Source organism: Scyliorhinus torazame, chromosome 19 (assembly GCF_047496885.1).
Source record: "Scyliorhinus torazame isolate Kashiwa2021f chromosome 19, sScyTor2.1, whole genome shotgun sequence".
In the NCBI taxonomy this organism is placed as follows: domain Eukaryota; kingdom Metazoa; phylum Chordata; class Chondrichthyes; order Carcharhiniformes; family Scyliorhinidae; genus Scyliorhinus; species Scyliorhinus torazame.
Genome location: NC_092725.1, coordinates 114028328 through 114050121, shown reverse-complemented (window position 1 = coordinate 114050121; position 21794 = coordinate 114028328). Strand labels below are relative to the sequence as shown.

Genomic DNA, 21794 nt, shown 5'->3' with positions numbered 1-21794 from the left:
GAATTATTATGTATTTAACTATAGTGATTGGATTGGATTGGATTTGTTTATTGTCACGTGTACCGAGGTACAGTGAAAAGTATTTTTCTGCGAGCAGCTCAAGAGATCATTAAGTACATGAGAAGAAAAGGGAATAAATGAAAATACATAATAGGGCAACACAACATATACAATATAACTTGTAAGATTGTGGTACATGGTAGGGTAGTGTTAATGTCTTTGGACTAGTGACCTAGAGGCTCAAGTTAATTTTCTGGATACACGAGTTCAAGCCCCACCATGGCAGCCAGTGGAATTTAAATCCAATTAATTGATAAATTCAGAAATGTCAACCGTGAAACTGCATTGATTTGCCATAAAAACCAATATGCTTCACTAATGTCCTTTAGGGAAGGAAATCTGTCCTACATGTGACTCCAGAGCCCCACAATGTGGTGACTCTTAACTGCTCTCTGAAATGGCCTGAAAGGCCACTCAGTTTAAGGGCAATTGGGGATGGGCAGCAAATGTTGTCATTGCCAGTGATACCCACATCCCATGAAAGAATAATAAAAAGAAAGAAACTTGTCGAAAACCGTTGGACACAATACAGTTGAAACAGAGTATTTTGATACTGCTTTTTTGCTAATAGCAGTTTCAGCATTGCTTGCGCATAATATGAACGCCAAGATTCAGGATGTGCAGAATATTAGCTAAAATGTAATCTTAATTTAAAAAAATATATTATTGTCATGGTTTCTATTACACCCCTCGTTAGCTGGTCCATCTAACATTAATAAAAAATAGGCAGGATATCTGGTTGTTTGTGGATTATGTTCTCAGTGGCTGGAGGCATGGAAGACTTCAAATTTACCGGAACTTAATTTTGGGTACAATCCGAGGTCATGGCATAATGCGTACTTGTATTTTTTTCTGAAATTCTATACAACTTAAATAATTATGAAAGGTTAGTATCACTCCACAAACACGTGGATATCTAAAAAATTGTTCTTTACAATTATGACAAAATATATATAATCTCTGTAGCTTGGATTAAATATTTAAAGACCTTTCGACTATATTTCAATTTGATAGCAATTTTGGGACTATTAACAACAGTTAATCTATTCTACTTAGATTTTGTGTATGTTTTAGTGGATTGAATAAAGACAATGTAAGCCAATAAATAGGATGAATACAATTAAATGTTATGTCAAATATGCAATAGTAAAATAGTAAAAAACAATGTGAGATTGGATAAGTGCGTTATTCCTTCATCTCTGCGATTTGAGTTAAATCCATCACAGACCGACATGAAAGTATTTTCTTCACAGACTAAGGTATAGCATTTAATTTTCCAAAAATATCCATGGTGTGGCACTGGTTTGCTACTGAAATGGTCGTGCCATGTTAACCTTGGAGAAAGTACAAAAATGATTTGCAAGGATTACATGGGCAGCACGGTAGTACAGTGGTTAGCACTGTTGCTTCACAGCGCCAGGGACCCTGTTCGACTCCCGTCTGCGGAGTCTGAATGTTCACCCCATGTCCGTAGATTTTCTCCGGGTGCTCCGGTTTCCTCCCACAAGTCTCGAAAGATGTGCTTGTTAGGTGAATTGGACATTCTGAATTCTCCCTCCGTGTACCCATTGTAGTGTGGTGACTAGGGAATGTTCACAGTAACTTAATTGCAGTGTTAATGTAAGCCTACTTGTGACACTAATAAAGAATATTATTCCATCAAAACTAAGTGTACAACTATCAGGAAAGTCGGAACAGTTTGAGACTCTATTGAAGACAGAGATGTAAGCTGAAATTATGGAAGGGTTTGTAAGGTTGGTGTAGAGAAGATGTTTCCACTTGTGGAAGCATCTAAAATTGTGCACCATAAAGGTAAGATAGCCATTAAGAAATCCAATAAGGAGTTCAGGAGAGGTTCCATCACTCAGAATGCTGAGAATGTGCAGTTCCCTTCCAGAGGAATTGATTGAGGTGAATAGTATAAATACATTTAAGGTCAAGCTGGATAAGTACATGAGGAAGAAGAACATGTAATAGGGTGAGATGAAGTCAATAGAGTTGGAGGAAGCTTGTAAGAAGCATATACTCTGGCCTTTTTTTGTGCTGTAAATTGCTAATCTTGCTAAAAGTTCCTGGCCAACTGTTTTATGGCTGATCTTGGAAAACTTTATTTGGATATTGGATGCTAAATATGGAAGGGATTAATTCTCTAGGGCTAAGATGCTTTTTTAAAAAATATATATTTTATTGAAATTTTTCAAACAGAAATTTTTCCGTTTTTACAACTCAACAAGGGATTATACATTAAACATTATTTAAATAATGTAGTGAGCTTACAACAAAAAACTAGAAGAGAAAAACAAATAGCAAAAACACAAAGTAGTGCTCCCCCCGCCCCCCCTCCCCCTCCCCCCTGGGTTGCTGCTGCTGTCATTTCTATCTTTTCATTATCGTTCCACGAGATAGTCAAGGAACGGTTGCCACCGCCTGGAGAACCCCTGAGCCGATCCTCTCAACGCAAATTTTATTCGTTCCAATCTTATGAACCCTGCCATGTCGTTTATCCAGGCCTCCACGCCCGGGGGCTTCGCTTCCTTCCACATAAGTAGAATCCTACGCCGGGCTACTAGGGACGCAAATGCCAAAATGTCAGCCTCTTTCACCTCCTGCACTCCCGGTTCTTCTGCAACCCCAAATATAGCTAACCCCCAGCCTGGCTTGACCCGGACCTTCACCACCTTTGAAATTACCCTTGCCACACCCTCCCCAGAACTCATGCAGTGCTGGACACGACCAAAACATGTGTGTGTGGTTCGCCGAGCTTCCTGAACAACTCCCACATCTGTCCTCGACCCTGAAAAACCTGCTCAGTCTTGCTCCCGTCATATGTGCTCTATGTAGAACCTTAAATTGAATCAGGCTAAGCCTGGCACACGAGGACGAGGAATTTACCCTACTTAGGGCATCCGCCCATAGCCCCTCCTCGATCTCTTCCCCCAGCTCTTCGTCCCATTTTCCTTTCAGCTCCACGATCATCGCCTCCCCCTCGTCCCTCATCTCCCGGTATATTTCGGAAACTTTGCCCTCTCCAACCCATGCCCCCGAAATCACTCTATCTTGCATCCCCTGCGTCGGGAGCTGCGGAAATTCCCTCACCTGTTGCCTCGTAAATGTCCTCACTTGCATATATCGGAAGGCGTTCCCTGGGGGCAACTTATATTTTTCCTCTAGCACTCCCAGACTTGCAAACGTCCCGTCTATAAACCGGTCCCTCAGCTTCCTAATTCCTGCTCGCTGCCAACACTGGGACCCCCCATCCATCCTACCTGGGACAAACCTGTGGTTATTCCTTATCGGGGACCACACCGAGGCACCCGTCACTCCCCTGTGTCGCCTCCACTGCCCCCAGATCCTCAAGGTTGCCACCACCACTGGGTTTGTGGTGTACCTTTTCGGGGAAAACGGCAGCGGCGCCGTCGCCAGCGCTTTTAGGCTCGTTCCCTTACAGGACGCCATCTCCAGCCTCTTCCACGCTGCTCCCTCTTCCTCCCTCATCCACTTACAGACCATCGACACATTGGCGGCCCAATAGTAGTCGCTCAGACTCGGCAGCGCCATTCCCCCTCTGTCCCTACTGCGCTGCAGGAACCCCCTCTTTACTCTCGGGGTCTTTCCCGCCCACACAAAGCTCATAATGCTCCTATCTATTTTTTTTAAAAAGGCCTTTGTGATCAGAATGGGGAGGCACTGAAACACGAAAAGAAACCTCGGGAGGAACACCATTTTAACTGCCTGCGCTCTGCCCGCCAGCGACAGCGGCACCATATCCCACCTCTTAAAGTCCTCCTCCATCTGCTCCACCAGTCGCGTCAGGTTAAGTCTATGCAGGGTTACCCAGTTCCTGGCCACCTGGATCCCCAGGTATCGGAGGTTCCTTACCACTCTCCTCAGCGGCAGAGCATCTATCCCCCTGCCCTTTTCCCGGGGTGCATTACAAAAAGCTCGATCTTCCCCATATTTAGTTTGTATCCCGAGAACTCTCCAAACTCCCTAAGTATCTGCAATACCTCTGGTATCCCCTCTACCGGGTCCGCAACATATAGCAGTAGATCATCTGCGTAGAGCGACACCCGGTGTTCCTCTCCCCCTCTAAGCACCCCCCTCCATTTCTTAGAACCCCTCAGCGCTATGGCCAGTGGTTCAATTGCCAACACGAACAGTAACGGGGACAGGGGACACCCTTGTCTTTTACCCCTATGTAGCCGAAAATATCCCGATCTTTGCCGGTTTGTAACTACGCTTGCCATCGGGGCCCCATATAAGAGTCTGACCCAACTAATAAACCCCTCACCGAACCCAAACCTCTTCAGCACCTCCCACAGATAGCCCCACTCCACCCTATCGAATGCCTTCTCTGCATCCATCGCCGCCACTATCTCTGTCTCCCCCTCCGGTGGGGGCGTCATCATCACCCCCAGCAACCTCCGTACATTAACATTCTCCCCTTGCCTCCCCTTTACAAACCCTGTCTGATCGTCATGCACCACCCCTGGGACGCAATCCTCTATCCTTGTCGCCATCACTTTGGCCAGCAGTTTGGCATCTACATTTAGGAGTGAGATAGGCCTGTATGACCCGCATTGCAGCGGGTCTTTATCTCGTTTCAGGATTAGCGATATCGTCGCCTCCGACATTGTCGGGGGTAGCATCCCTCTTTCCTTAGCCTCATTAAAGGTTCTCGCCAAAAGCGGGGCCAACAGATCCATATACTTCCTGTAGAATTCCACCGGAAACCCGTCTGGTCCCGGGGCCTTCCCTGCCTGCATGTTCCCCAGTCCTTTAATCACCTCATCCACCTCGATTGGTGACCCCAGACCTGCCACCTCCTGCCCCTTCACCTTCGGGAACCTTAGCTGGTCCAGAAAGTGTAGCATTCCTTCTTTTCCCCCCGGGGGTTGGGACTTGTATAGCCTCTCGTAAAAGGTCTTGAACACCTCGTTCACTTACCCTGCTCTCTGCTCCAAATTTCCCATTTCGTCCCTAACTCCCCCGATCTCTCTCGCCGCCATCCTCTTCCGAAGTTGTTGGGCTAGCTGCCGGCTCGCCTTTTCCCCATACTCATATTGCATCCCCTGTGCCTTCTCCACTGTGCCTCTGCCTTTCCCGTGGTCAGCAGATCAAACTCCGTCTGTAGTCTTCGTCTTTCTCTGTGTAGCCCTTCGTCTGGGGCCTCCGCATATTTTTTATCCACCCTCAAAATTTCCCCCACTAATCTCTCTCTTTCTTTGCCCTCTTGTTTCCCCTTGTGGGCTCTAATGGAGATCAGCTCTCCTCTAACCACCGCCTTCAGCGCTTCCCTTACTACCCCCACCTGAACCTCCCCATCGTCGTTGACCTCCAGGTATCGCTCAATACACCCCCTCACCCTTCCGCAGACCCCCTCGTCCGCCAGTAGTCCCATATCTAGTCGCCAGAGTGGGCGCTGCTCCCTTTCCTCTCCTAGTTCCAGATCCACCCAATGCGGGGCGTGGTCTGAAACGGCTATGGCCGAGTACTCCGTTCCTGCCAATTTTCGGGATCAGTGCCCTTCCCAGAACGAAAAAGTCTATCCGGGAGTATACCTTATGGACGCGGGAGAAGAAAGAGAACTCTTTAGCCATTGGCCTGGTGAATCTCCACGGATCCACTCCCCCCATTTGTTCCATAAATCCCTTAAGCACCTTGGCCGCTGCCGGCCTTCTCCCGGTCCTGGATCTGGACCGGTCTAGCCCTGGATCCAGCACTGTGTTAAAGTCCCCCCCCCCCCCCCCCATTATCAAATTTCCCACCTCCAGGTCCGGGATACGTCCTAGCATTCGCTTCATGAATCCCGCGTCATCCCAATTCGGGGCATATACATTCACCAGCACAACCGCCTCTCCCTGCAGTCTGCCACTCGCCATCACATATCTGCCCCCACTGTCCACCACTCTGTTCTCAGCCTCGAATGATACACGTTTCCCCACCAATATTGCCACCCCTCTGTTTTTTGCGTCCAACCCTGAGTGGAATGCCTGTCCCACCCATCCTTTTCTTAGTCTAACCTGATCCGCCAACTTCAGGTGCGTCTCTTGGAGCATGACAACGTCTGCCTTCAGTCTCTTTAAGTGCGCAAACACCCGTGCCCTCTTAATCGGCCCATTTAAGCCTCACACATTCCACGTGATCAGCCGGATTGGGGGGTCATTCACTTCCCCCCCCCCCCCCGTCGACTAGCCATCCCCTTTTTTAGGCCACCTCCTCATCCAGGTCCCGCGCACCCGTCTGTCCCCCAGGTAGCGCCTTCCCGCCCCGACCACCTCATCTCTTACCAGCTCCCCCTTGCACTCAGCAGCAGCAACCCAGTTGATCTCCCCCCCCCCCCTCCCCCCCGCTAGATCCCCCTCTAGCTTGATTACTCCCCCCATATTGCTTCCGGAAGTCAGCTAACTCTGGCTGACCTCGGCTTCCCCCGTTCACTCTTTGACCTCCTTGCGTGTGGGGCTCCCTTCCTTCCTGCGCCCGTTTTCCCGCTATAATTTGCATAGCGCGGGAAAGTACCCGCGCTTTCCTCTCGGCCCCGCCCCCTATGGCGCAGTTCCCTCATTCCCCTTCCCTGTCCCTTTTCCCACCGGCGCCCACATTTCTTCGTGTGTGTCCCCATCGGGGGGAGAGAAATTCCCCATCCAACATTGCTGTACAGTAGCCCTCCCCTTTCCCCACTTTACATTTCTGTACCACCACCTCGCTGCTTCTCTCCAAACATCAAACTCTCAAATCTAGTCCAGTTTCTCTTCTTGGATAAATGTCCATGCCTCCTCCGCCGTCTCGAAGTAGTGGTGCTTGCCCTGATGCGTGACCCACAGTTGCGCCGGCTGCAGCAAATTTAATTTTCTTTCTATGGAGCACCGCTTTGGCCCGGTTAAAATTCGCCCTCCTTCTCGCCACCTCCGCACTCCAGTCCTGATACACACGAATCACCGCATTCTCCCATTTGCTACTCCGTGCCTTCTTGGCCCAGCTCAGAATCATCTCTCTGTCCCTGTAGCGATGGAACTTCACCACTATTGCTCTTGGTGTTTCACCTGCCTTTGGTCTTCTCACGAGGACCCGGTACGCTCCCTCCACTTCCAGGGGGCCCGTTGGGGCCTCAGCTCCCATTAGTGTGTGGAGCATCGTGCTCACATAAGCCCCAGCGTCAGCTCCCTCTGCTCCTTCGGGGAGACCTAGAATCCGTAGGTTTTTCCTCCTCGAGCTGTTCTCCAAGGCTTCCAGCCTTTCTATGCACCTCTTGTGTAGTGCCTCGTGTATCTCCGTTTTTACCACCAGGCCTTGTATCTCATCTTCATTCTCGGCTGCCTTTGCCTTCACTCCACGGAGCTCCATCGCCTGGACCTTTTTGTGTTTCCTTCAGTCCCTCGATTGCCAGTAACATTGGCGCCAGCACCTCTTTATTGAGCTCCTCCACACATCGTCGGAGAAACTCCTGCTCGTCCGGGCCCCATACCATCTGGGCTCCATCCGCCGCCATCTTGCTTCTCCCTTCTCTTCTCTGCCGCTGCTCCAAAGGATCCTTCGCATACTGGCCACTACCGCCGCTCCTTTCCATACAGACCCGTGGGAACTCCTTCCTTCGTCACCCCACACTGGGTTAGGTCGAAAAAACCTAATTTTATTGGGGCTCCCGATAAGAGCCCAAAAGTCCGTTGGAACGGGAGGTGCCGAAACGTGCGGCTTAGCAGTGCATCACCGCACCCGGAAGTCGGGGCTAAGATCCTTAACATCAAAGGAACATTAGGTATGCCAAAATGTATTCTTCAACATACCAATGCAACTTGCATTGTATTTTTAGCATAACAGTCTGTAAAATATGCATTCAATATTGAGAAGCATTGAGGCATTATGCCTAAGGTCTTTGCACATAATAAACATGCTCTTTTTCTCTAAAGGCATCAACAAAGTTTTATTTTTTTACATTGGCAATTTCTTTTTATCCTGATAGGGAATGACATGTTAATGATTGAAATCGTCAAGATACAATGGCCAGTTTAATTTTTGAGCTTTTAATGAGTTGAAAAGCTTGTCTTTTAGGCCATTCTTTAGTGCATCCAACCCAGTTATTTATTTATTTTTTACCAATTAAGGGGCAATTTAGTGTGGCCAATTCACCTACCTGCACATCTTTGGGTTGTGGGGGTGAGACCCATGCAGACACTGGGAGAATGTGCAAACTCCACATGGACAATGGCCCGTGTGTTGGGATCGAACCCAGTTCTTTGGTGCCGTGAGGCAGCAGTGCTAACCACAGTGCCACCTGTGCTGCTCCAACCCAAGTTATTTTTAAAAGTTTGCTCCCATCGCCAAACAAAAATGAAATGAATTTTTCAGGTAAATGTGATGAAGGGAATTTGAATCATCAGATTAAGTCGAACAATTAAAGTTAGAATAGCACAGAAGGAATGAGATAGGAGAGAAGATATATTAATTATGGGATAAGCAGAATTTATATTTGGTTATTTCAAATGGTTGGGGTTAATGTATTATAGTATTTTAGAAAATCCTGATTTGAGTTATATGTTTTATTTGAACTTGTGGAGCTGAAGAATTACAAAACCGTTGAGCTCTGGAATGAATATAGATTTTTCTTATTTTAATACCAGTTTTAAAATAACTGATGTTTTCAGTCATGCTGGGCGCGATTCTCCGATCCCGCGCCAGTTGGGAGAATCGCCTGGGTCGCCAAATTTTCCCGCAACGCCGGTCCGACGCCCTCCTGCGATTCTCCCGAGCGGCGAGAACGGCCCCGTCGAGTTCCGCGCGGCGCAGGCCGGAGAATCGCCCGAGACACCCAAAATGGCGATTCTCTGGCACCCCTGCTATTCTCAGGCCCGGATGGGCCGAACGGCCAGCCCAAAATGGCAGGTTCTCCCCCCGGCGCCGTCCACACCTGGTCGCTGCCGGCCGGAACAGCGCGGGAACGCTGGGGGGCGGCTTACGGAGGGGGGGGGGTGATCCTGCACCTGGGGGGGGGGGCCTCAAATGGGGTCTGGCCCACGATTGGTGCCCACCGATCGTCGGGCCGGCCTCTCTGAAGGAGGACCTCCTTTCTTCCCCGCAAGATCCGTCTGACGTCTTCTTGCAGGGCGGACTCAGAGAGGACGGCAACCACACATGCGCGGGTGATGCCAGTTATGCGGCGCCGGCCGCGTCATGTTTGCCTTTATGCGGCGCCAAGGCCTGGCGCGTGTAAATGACACGGCGCCGCTCCTAGCCTATTATCGGGCCCTGAATCGGCCGGGATAGGGGCCGTTTCGCGCCGTCGTGAACCTCGACGGCGCGAACACTCTGCCTCCATTTCGGAGAATCCCGCCTGCTATTGCCCATTGTAGAACTTGAAACAGGTCCCTTTTGTTTTGCATTGTGATGTCTTTCATGCTGGGACCATCTCATTCTGTGATGTCATATTCGACTCAAAACATTAACTCTCTCACCACCAAAGCTGCTAGACCAGCTGAATATATCCAGCACTTTCTGTTTTTATATCAGATTTCCAGCCCCTGGAGTGTTTTGCTTTTATTATCCTATGATTATGTTGTTTAACCCTGGGAATATAGTGGCTATGTTACTGGACTAGTATTCTAGAGCAGTGTTTTCAAACTGTTTTTCCCGGGACCCATTTTTGTCAACCGGCCGATCTTAGCAACCCACGCTGAGCGACCTTCGCAACACACCACGTTTGCTTATCTTTAACGTGAAAGGTGAGCTTGCGTGGTCCTCAACGATCTCACTTGAATCAGGTTCAGAGGAGAAGAGAGCAATGTGCATATCAGGTGTAGACTTCAGCCAGTTACTTTGTGCTATCTTCATATTCATGAAAACGGAAAGTGTAACTTCACAGATGTAGTCGTCCTGAATCATAGAATTCTTACAGTGCAGATGGAGGTCTGTCAGTCATCGAGTCTGTACCGATGAAAGAGCACCCTACCTACACCCAAGCCCCCCCGTTAACCTAACCTATCCTTTTGGACACTAAGGGACAATTTAGCATGGCCAATCAACCTGACTGACACATCTTTGGACTGTGGGAGGAACCTGGAGTACCCAGAGGAAACCCACGCAGACACTGGGAGAATGTGCAAACTCCACAGAGATAGTCACCCAAGGTTGGAATTGAACCTGGGTTCCTGGCGCTGTAAAGCAGCAGTACTAACCACTATGCCATGGAGGGTAATAGCAAACAATGCTTGTTTTACTCCGCACTAGATACTCCTGTGAGATGCTACCTCAGAATGCTGACAGCCTCATGGGCTTTTGGCATGTTTTAATGTGGCATCGTAGGTCAGGTACACCAGAATAGTCTTTTCATTTGGAGTTCAGCTGTAAGTTAATAACTGAATCTGGGGTCTCGACCTCAAAAGGAATTTTTTCACCTACCACTTCTCTTTCAAAATCTGAAACTTTTCCTTTTCATTTGCTGGTACTTCTCTGTATATAACACACATGGGCTTTGCATCCTTATTTGCATTGGCACAATTGACAAAACTCAAGATATCATCTTTACACTGCTTTGTTCCTGAGTTAAGTTTCTTCTTTGTAGGCTGTTAACCAGAGGGGCTCTGTACAGAGCTAACGCTAGCACTGCTCTGTCCTGCCCTGAACTCTCTAGCAGCTGTCCAACAGGTACACTGCCTATCTGAGTCTCTCGCTGTCTCTTACTTTTAAGAAAATGATCCATCTTCACAGTCCTCTTGCCAGCAGCTGGAAAATGGAAGCAGCTCTGCTCCATGATTTGGCGCCAAAACCACATACGCAGAGGGCACTTCTTAAAAACAAATTTAAGAGTACCCAACTCTTTTTTTTTTTTTCCCAATCAAAGGGCAATTTAACATGGCCAATTCACCCACCCTGCACATCTTTTTGGGTTGTGGGGGTGAGACCCACACAGACACTGGGAGAATGTGCAAACCCCACACGGGCAGTGACCCGGGGCCAGGATCGAACCCGAGTCCTCGGCGCAGTGAGGTAGCAGTGTTAACCACTGCGCCACCATGCCACCCTACATAGAGGGCACTTGACGTCAAGTGTACATACAGGGTGCCGCTTCTGTCTGGAAGACTGCACTCAGCCTCCTTTCTTTTCATTTAAAAGGTGATAGAGGCTGCCATTCTCAACGTAAAAGCTGGTAACGGCTGTGGGCGTTTCTCCCGTGATCCGGACGACCATGGGAATGGCACAACTGATCGCTCCGTGACGCTCCCGACACCCGTCAGCGACCCGCACTTTGAAAATCCCTGACCTAGAGGTCTGGATTAAAAACGGAAGTTTGTGGGAGTTTAAGAATTTGAATTCCATTTTTTAAATCTGGTGTAAAAAGCTGGTATCAGTAAAAGTGAGCATGAAGCTTATTCAAGGCAATGGCCACAGTAATGTGCCTATCATCTGTCGACATATGGATGCAAACGACCGAGACAAGAGCTTCCAAAGGACAATTCTGGAAAGTTGTCAAATCGAATGACCAATTCCAAATACTTAGCAAGTTGTTCAGTTTCTCGATAAAGCACCCTGCAAGGTTCAGTGGGAGCATGATTAACATCCAGGGTGAGGCTGCAGAACACGATGAGTGAATCTTCGCAATACCCTCACTAACTTGCAATGTATCATGCTAAAATATATGTTCCACCACGCAGTGCGCTGTATGTTATTTACTTATTTTAATTTTGCTCTGAAGGATACAAACGTTTCACGAAATGACCATCTCCAGCCAGAGAGAATCTGATGATGACTCTTTGACGTTTGACTGAGTCTGTCATTATTAGCTACAAATTTAATTTCCACTCATTATTTGAATTGACATTTGATTTTATATCTTAATTTAATGTTTCAGTGATTAAGGTGTTATTTTGAATATAAATGCTCACTAAGTACACATTTGTACTGCTGCCGAACTAAAGATCATCAGCATCCGAAAATAGTCTTCCTAGAAGTCAATAAACATGAAATATTGATGTTTAATTGTAAATCGTTTATACTGCTTAAAGGATCTTTTTCTGTCAGGAACTTTAATTGAATGGGTAAAGCCTTTGTAGTATCTTTGCCAGAGTTATAGAACCTAAATAAAATAGCTTATTTTACCACTTAACTCTGGTAACAATAATGAAACTGCAATAAGTTAAGGAAATAATTACCAATGGGATGAATGTTTCTCTAAACTGCGTCCATGGTTACACAATAAGGTGCCTTGGATAATTTAACCAAGTCCCTCAAATCTTTTCTGAAATTTGACCTCTTGCTTATTTATATAGGTTAAATGCACACTTTGAGACCTCTTTGGAAGGCTCCATCTCACGAGTGGATCTGTACTCTGAATATCTTTCTGTGTGCAGTAAATTAGCTCGGGGTGGAATTCTGACTTCATCAGGATTTAACAGATGTCTCCGGTAAGTCCATTGAAGGTGAAAACTACTTTTCACTTCCTACATTATTGACAAAGTTAGTATTTTATGGGAGGCAACTTGAGGTGGGTGGCAAAATGTTGGCATAGTCTGTGACACAACCCGAACATCAATCGGTTCCTGGTATTTACCAGTTAATAATAATAGCTTATTGTCACAAGTAGGCTTCAATGAAGTTACTGTGAAAAGTCCCTAGTCTCCATATTCTGGCGACTGTTCGGGGAGGCGGGTACGGAAATTGAACCTGCACTACTAGCATTGTTCTGCATTACAAGCCAGCTGTTTAGCCCGCTGTGCTAAACCAGCCCCATTTGATTCTCCATGCGCTGGCCCATATCTTGGTACATGGCTTCTGTCAGTGCCAATTCCTAAAAAGATTTTGAACAAGTATATAATTACTTTGGGAAGGCAACTCCTGTGATATATCTGTTTTTTCCACTGGAAAATATGGCCTCTCCTGCTCATTAGTCGAGCTCATGTCAAAACCCTTGTCTGTCCCTTGCTGTAGTTACCTGTTGTATGTTTTCAATACATTGCTGAGGGGAGGTCTCATTGAATCTTACAGAATACTGAGGACCTATATAGAGTGGACGTGGAGAAGATGTTTCCACTAGTAGGAGAGATTAGAAACAGGGCACAGCTTCAAAATGTTCTTCAGCCAGAGGATGGTGAATCTGTGGAACTCGTTGCCGCAGAAGGCTGTGGCGGCCAAGACACTGAGTGTTTTTAAGTTAGAGATAGATAGGTTCTTGATTAATAGAGGGGGTGGAAAATGGGGATGTGAAGCACATCAGCCATGATCAAATGCTGGTGCAGACTCGATGGGCTGAATAGCTTAATCTTGCTCCTATCTTAATGCTGTGCAAAAAAGATAGATTCTGAGGTAATCTGTTACAGCATCCCAAAATGCTCAATTCCCGATCTGTGAAACAGTAGTTGCATTGCTTAGTCTGAATAGTTTTGGTTAGAACACTGAACTGCTTGCTTACAGAACTTGACATGTTTTTTTTGTCTTGTATGCAAGGTCTCCATTTCCAACCCATACAGTAAAACGAATAGAAGATCCCAATAATAATGGGCAAGCACAAATACACATAGTAGGGATCCAAAGAAGGGCTACACCACTTCCCATGCAGACACACTACCAGCAATCACCAACTGTTCCCTCCGTTATGGCAGAGCTAACACAGAATCCACCTCCCTCAGGTAAGTTGCTTATTCATGAAAATAAATGTGTGAATAATTAACATATCAGGTCAAGCAGAAAAAATAGTACATTCCGGCCTTCCGACAAACATTTTGAATAAACAAAAAATAATAATTGGACTAAGATTTGGAAAATCTGCTGACCACCTGCAACAAATAATCAGGGCTGCCACCTTCATAGCTAGCTACATTTTCTGCGTGTTGTGACGGAGCTGATGCCTTTGATGTAAAATACCTTCAGCAGCCAGGTACAGCATCTGCCTGAAGTCTACAAGCTCTTTGTAGAATACCTTAAATCAGGGTTTCCTAAACTTTTCCAGCCACAGGATCCGTTTGACCTGCCAAGAGTCGGAAACCCTGAGCAACACCCTTTATTATGTTGAAGAGTGAAAGCACAAAAAATTGATTGTTTTTACTCAAAAGATGCAAACTTACAAAAACACATTTATAGAAAGATTTTCTATTTCTTCTATATACATTTATTATAATTAAAAGTTCTCTTTTTCAACAAGTACTTAAGCCTTTTATCATTTTTAATGGGAGAAATGATGCTGCTCTTCTGCGCACAGATTTGTTTAGTATTAGGAGTGCTGCTCGATAGCTCAATTCTTAAATCAGATATGTATATGCACACAATCTCAGTATCTTTTTTCTCTCACCTCACTCACTCACTCACTCTTCCTTTCTGTCTCTCTCACAAACACACTCGCATTCAGCTTTCACACTCGCACCTCTTTCTCAGACACTCTCACCTCTATCTCAGACACGCCACTCTATCTCAGACACGCCACTCTATCTCAGACACGCCACTCTATCTCAGACACGCCACTCTATCTCAGCCACGCCACTCTATCTCAGACACGCCACTCTATCTCAGACACGCCACTCTATCTCAGACACGCCACTCTATCTCAGACACGCCACTCTATCTCAGACACGCCACTCTATCTCAGACACGCCACTCTATCTCAGACACGCCACTCTATCTCAGACACGCCACTCTATCTCAGACACGCCACTCTATCTCAGACACGCCACTCTATCTCAGACACGCCACTCTATCTCAGACACGCCACTCTATCTCAGACACGCCACTCTATCTCAGACACGCCACTCTATCTCAGACACGCCACTCTATCTCAGACACGCCACTCTATCTCAGACACGCCACTCTATCTCAGACACGCCACTCTATCTCAGACACGCCACTCTATCTCAGACACGCCACTCTATCTCAGACACGCCACTCTATCTCAGACACGCCACTCTATCTCAGACACGCCACTCTATCTCAGACACGCCACTCTATCTCAGACACGCCACTCTATCTCAGACACGCCACTCTATCTCAGACACGCCACTCTATCTCAGACACGCCACTCTATCTCAGACACGCCACTCTATCTCAGACACGCCACTCTATCTCAGACACGCCACTCTATCTCAGACACGCCACTCTATCTCAGACACGCCACTCTATCTCAGACACGCACCTCGACCTCAGACACGCCACTCTATCTCAGACACGCACCTCGACCTCAGACACGCCACTCTATCTCAGACACGCACCTCGACCTCAGACACGCCACTCTATCTCAGACACGCCACTCTATCTCAGACACGCACCTCGACCTCAGACACGCCACTCTATCTCAGACACGCACCTCGACCTCAGACACGCCACTCTATCTCAGACACGCACCTCGACCTCAGACACGCCACTCTATCTCAGACACGCCACTCTATCTCAGACACGCACCTCGACCTCAGACACGCCACTCTATCTCAGACACGCACCTCTTTCTCAGACACTCGCACCTCTATCTCAGACACTCGCACCTCTATCTCAGACACTCGCACCTCTACCTCAGACACGCCACTCTATCTCAGACACGCACCTCTATCTCACACTCGCACCTCTATCTCAGACACGCCACTCTATCTCAGACACGCACCTCTATCTCACACTCGCACCTCTATCTCACACTCGCACCTTTCTCAGACACACGCACCTCTATCTCAGACACGCCACACTATCTCAGACACGCACCTCTATCTCACACTCGCACCTCGACCTCAGACACTCGGACACTCGCGCCTCGACCTCGGACACTCGCGCCTCGACCTCGGACACTCGCGCCTCGACCTCGGACACTCGCGCCTCGACCTCGGACACTCGCGCCTCGACCTCGGACACTCGCGCCTCGACCTCGGACACTCGCGCCTCGACCTCGGACACTCGCGCCTCGACCTCGGACACTCGCGCCTCGACCTCGGACACTCGCGCCTCGACCTCGGACACTCGCGCCTCGACCTCGGACACTCGCGCCTCGACCTCGGACACTCGCGCCTCGACCTCGGACACTCGCGCCTCGACCTCGGACACTCGCGCCTCGACCTCGGACACTCGCGCCTCGACCTCGGACACTCGCGCCTCGACCTCGGACACTCGCGCCTCGACCTCGGACACTCGCGCCTCGACCTCGGACACTCGCACCTCGACCTCGGACACTCGCACCTCGACCTCGGACACTCGCACCTCGACCTCGGACACTCGTACTCTCACGCCCCTCTCCCTCTCTCTCTCCCTCTCCCTCTTATACAGACATACTCACAGTCCCACACACAACAAACACACACCGCTCCCTCCCTCTCATACTCTCACCTCTCTATGTTTATTTTATTCCCCCCCCCCCACCATTACCACCACCACCACCAAACTTGGCCATGGCCTACCTGGCTCTGCCGCCTGGACGCTTTTGTTCTTGGCCTTACTGAGACTTCCAGTGCTGACTTTGTTGCTATTTCTAACACATTTAATCAGAGACTGGTTTCTAGTGATTCGTGTGCCTATCAGTAGCCAATGCAGTGTGAAAACCATCTTTGATTGGACAAGATGGAAGGACAGTTTTTTTTCTCAAAGTTAAACGGCCGGACGTCTGCAGAACCCCTGGGTGTCTCCTGCGGAACTCAGTTTGGGAAACGCTGCCTTAAATGAACAATTTGATGGTTCCACTGTTCTGTGCGTAAACTTGTACTGGATTCATCGTCACAGATCTTTTAAGTTTCCTTTTGGCAGGAAAAGTGTAGTTCCATAGATTTAGGTACTCACATTCAGAGTCGAGTTAATGAATTGAATCCTGAGGGAGTTGGGGGATGGGAAGTATTGGGGTGGAAAGTAATAGATTTATGGCTGAATGGAGCTACCTGAATGCCTATGTCAGAAAGCCCATTGGTTAGATTGAGATATCATGTTCAGAAAAAAATAGTTAAGAATTTAGATTTTTGCAGGTTTCATAGGATGTTAACAAAATGCTTATTTATGGCTGAAGCACTTTTTGTATAATATAATTAGCTAAATGCATCATTATTGTTTCTCTTTGAAAGTCCCAGTAAATAAATCTATGGTCGCCTTTGGGATAGCATTTATCCGTAACGCATTTCATGCCTCTGCATTGTGATGTAGGAACTGGTTAATGTGGGGCATTGGATGGTACGGGTGAATGGTAAACATTCTATGATATGTAACTTTAGAAAATATAGCATTTTGAAGGAAGATCTTGTTCTCAGTGAATCTCTGCTCTCTGGTGTTACATGTTTTGTCTATACTGAAAATAATGAAGCAGTGTTATTCTTGAATAAACTAAACCCAATTATGAAAGGATTGTAATCTGTAAAGGCCCTGCTGAAAGTTGAGAATTTGCTGCAAGGACCACAGTTGTGTACATTGTGCTGATTTTTTTTCTGATTTCAGCACAGACCGTGGTAAGCCACTTCCAAAAGATGCCTATCGGTAACCTTTCTACTGGTCAGCCAGGATCTCAAATCATCTATGCTTTTCAACCAAGTGTTCCAGCACAGAATGTTACCAAGATGCCACAAGACCAAACTGGCCTGGCACAACCAGACCAAAATGCTGCAGTAACTTTTGTACAAGGCAGAACTCCAATCAGTAGTGAAGCAGTGAGGTGTACAGTTGTCCAGTCTCCACCTTTTAGCAGTCATTCTACGGTTTCTGTTCCATATACATTAACTGGAACCAGCATACCACAGGGAACAGTGATCCAAAACCATGCCATGATAACAACACCATCATCAGTTACGATGCCACCTTCTCAGCAAGTGCTTTGCCATCCGCACTTCTTTCAACAGCAGGTTCCTGGTCACCAGCTGTCCATACCAACAGTATCTTCGAATCAGGTGAATACCGCTTCAACAACAACTGTTACTGTGATACAGCAGACTGTCTCTCAAAGCCATGCAGCAATTGGCAGAGTTCAAAGTATACCAGCCACCACTGTCACAGTTTCCCAAGGACAGCTATTATCGGGTGCAGTATCCCACTCTGTACAGGCACCACGTCACCAGCCAAAAACAAATAACCAGCAGGACACTGTTCTACTGGCACCTCAGCAGTATTCTTCCACCCCAAGTCCTACCGCTGTACCTGGTGCCGCTGTGCAAAACTTTCAAGTCTCAACAGGTCAAATGGTTGCAATTGCTGGTGTTCAAAGTCCTCCAGCTCCTAGGATGTGTTTCCAGAATATAGCACCAAAACCAGCAGGAATGCCACCTCAGCAAGTTCAGTCTACCATAATGCAACAACAACCCCAGCAAAGTGTACGTGTGATTGTTAGTCAGCCAGCTCAACAGGGACAGAGTTTTGCTCCTGCCATTCATCAAATATTGTTGACAAATCCAGCTTCTATTCAAGCTGGCCAAACTATTCATTTGGCTGGGAAGGCAAATGTGACCCCTTCATCCTCGCCATCTCCTGTACCTGTCAACAACACACAGGTGCAAATGGGGTTGGTTACTCAACCTTCCACTCCTCAGATGCAAGGACCTCAAACAGTGAGTAAGATGCTATCTGTGAAACGGCAGCAACAGCAGCAACAACATCCCCAAAAACAGTTCCAGATGCAACTTCAGTCTCAACAGACAGGTACTGGAGCTAGTCAACCTCCTTCTGGGGAGTCCAACTTAATAAAACAATTACTTCTTCCAAAAAGAGGACCCCCTACTCCAGGTGGTAAACTTATATTGCCTGCTCCTCAAATGCCTCTCCCTTCTAATACTAGAGCTCCTAGTCCTCAGGTGGTCTATCAAGTGACTCACAATCAGGCAAGTAATTTTGGAGTCCAAGCCCAAGGTCAACAGTTAGTAGTTGGCCAGCAAAATGTGCAGCTTGTTCAAGGTCCCATCCATTCACCAGGGTCAGTGCAGACAGTGCCTATTCCTCATATGCAGATTTTACCAGGTCAGTTGATCTCTGCTAGTAACACAGCTGCTCTTCTCCAGGGAACAACTGGCAACCAGGTTACCATTACTGTTGTGCCAAATACCACCTTTGCTGCTACAGCTGGGAGTCATGGCAGTGGGACGCAGTTCATAGCCCCTGCAGGAATTGCTGTCAGTGGGTCACAAGCAGGACTTGGCCTCCAAGTGCAAACATCTCCACCAATCTTGACATCACAGAGCGGACAGGTAAAAAATGCAGAATCTGGAATTGCATTTGCAGGTGACAAAATAATTTGCCAGAAGGAGGAAGAAGCAAAAGATACAACAGATTTACATCTACATGAACGTAAAATTGAAATTAGGGAAAATCTTTCCTGTTCAGAGGGAGTTACACCAAATGGCGGCTTAAAGGAAGGCGAAACGGAGACAACAAAACTTGTAAATGGAAAAAAACACGATAATTCACATCTACCTCCATCTAACTCGGGGATAGCTCAGTCTGAGCTCAGCCAGTGCACACTGGCCTCAAGTGGACCTATGACAGGAGTAAGTCAAAATGTAACCAATGGGAAGCTGAATGTAGAGCACACAGAAATGCAGGAAAATAAAAAAGATCTTTTGAAGATGCCCATGGTTAATGGGATCTGTGATTTTGAAAAAGGAGATGGTTCACATTTGAGCAAAAACATTCCAAATCATAAAGCTTCCAATCATGTGGAAAATGGTGATGTCGCTGCACAGGAGCAATGGGGCAATATGGGCTGTAATCAGCAAAACACTGCCAAAAGTGGTCAATTGACCAAAGTGCATAATAGACCTGTTTCAATAGGAAATTCTAGTGCTAGCTGTACAGCCGTTGCGAGCTCTGTTGACCAGCAAATGAGGGGCACAAACTCAGGATTATCCAACGGACCTACAACAGCAGGCATATGTTCAGTAGTGCCTCAGCTTCAGCAATGTCCAAGTTCAGTTGTTTCTGTGCAGTCTTCAGTTTCTAACACTCCCCAGGTGCATTACTCTCCAGTCCCACACCAACCTGGACCTGTAGCAATACATTCAGTCCAACTTTACCAGACTCCAACAACCAATGGTTCAACTGATTGTCAGCTTTTAAAAAGGTCAGCTGAGTGCAAAGATAACCTATCAGGAATACCAAATAAAGTGGGAGTAAGGATTGTTACCATCAGTGACCCTAACAGTGCTGGCTGCAGTTCAACAATGGTGGCTGTGCCAGTAGGATCTGATTCCGGTACTATAGCCAAAGTAGCTATGGACAATGTAACACTGCAAAATCAACACCTGCCTGTTCTTCCACAGGGCATAGTTAATCAGGTAAGCAAGTAATTAAATAAACTAATTTCTATTTAATTTACTAGCATAAAATTGGAATATAAAATTGATTGGAAGTTCTCGGTGAAATTTCTGTTTTAGTGCTGATATTTTGCTTCAGAGTCTGACTTATTTGTGTACTTTGCAGTTTGATGACTGGTTTCACACTAACATTATTTATTTTGTTACATTTACAGTTTATTAACTGAAGTAGAAAATTGCTGTTTACTATAAAATGTAGAAAAAGAATACATGGCTTGGGATAACTTGTGGATGTAAAGATTCCAGATCTTTATCTTGTACATTTTATATTGAATAACTTCAAAGTGAAGAAAAGCAGATTATGATGTTCAGAAAATAACATCACAGCTGGTTTTCATTCCATATTGTTGATTTCACGCTGTAGCTACAGATTTCTGCTATCAGAATTTTAAACTCGTGATCTTTGAGTGAGAAGAAATCTAGCACACAAATCTGCCAAGTTCACTAGATGCTTGTTCAAGGGTTAACGAGGGAATATATTTTGGCAGCTTTAAATATAAACTGTTAGAAGTTATCCAACGTCTGAAGTACTTCCATTTCTTTTTGACAGTCATTCCAAGATTCTTTTACTCTTGCAAATTATTTAGTGTTTCACGCTGCTGCTGGCTAGGTCACTTCCCAGCAAATCTTTTAGAATATTGACATTGTACGTGTGGTCTTAATCCCATTTTTCTCAAAGAATTTTCAAGTGGATGCAAGTAGTCATTGCATTTTCCTTGTACTTTCCTCCAATTTCCCAGATTTTACAGTAATAATGACTGTAGAAACTGTTAACATTGGCTGCAATTGCTCCTCTGAAACTGATAGCAACCTCTGAAGTCCATGCATGTGGAAATCCAAAAGCTGCTGTCAGTGAATATCTTCTTTCCCCATTGGATGCACCATTGAAGTTCCCTAGACTAAAATCAAGCAGAAATGACTTAACTGATGAGAAATTGCACTTTGTATTCTTAGTCTTGTTGTAAAAATGCTTGAAATATTTACATATTTTTGAATGTCGTGTAACTGGATTTTTAAACACTGTCCTTGATTCTTAATTATGCCAAATAGTCTCACTGTCTTGATTAAAAAAAAAAAAAAATTCTATTTGTGTCAAATTTCTCTCTCTTATGATGAAAGGAAATTATTCAATTTTTTTTTTTTACAATTTGTTTTATGTTTCAGTTTCTACCTTAATCTTGTGTGTACGTCCAATCATTTATTTTTCCTCTGTGTAAAATTTTAATTAAAATTGAAAAAAGTAGTGCATGTTCCTTCCTGGTAATATCACTTGCTAAATGCCCACCGATCCCTTAGACCTGTTTCAAACTGAGTTCGGGAAAAGGGGAATCCCCACCATAGAGATCATTGGAGTTATTGTTTCATGTAAAATCCAGGCGCATATGTGAAGATTATATTCTTTTTACTGTTCATTTCAATTCTGCACTTGGCTGGGTTTTCTCTTGTTTGGTGCAATGTTAATTTTGACTCGTCTAGAGATTTACAGATTTTACTAACAAACCGAGC

At 46.2% G+C, this 21794-nt stretch overlaps 1 protein-coding gene across 2 annotated transcripts in view; it reads left to right on the top strand.

The window, feature by feature from the left end:
- The window catches only part of arid2 (AT-rich interactive domain 2), a 205205-nt gene that overhangs the window by 162519 nt on the left and 20892 nt on the right, over positions 1-21794 (top strand). For both annotated transcript variants that reach the window (XM_072485064.1, XM_072485063.1), the window contains exons 13-15: positions 12321-12455; positions 13495-13676; positions 17431-20249. In XM_072485064.1, the coding sequence (XP_072341165.1) occupies positions 12321-12455; positions 13495-13676; positions 17431-20249 (3136 nt within the window). The remainder of the gene's footprint in view (positions 1-12320; positions 12456-13494; positions 13677-17430; positions 20250-21794) is intronic.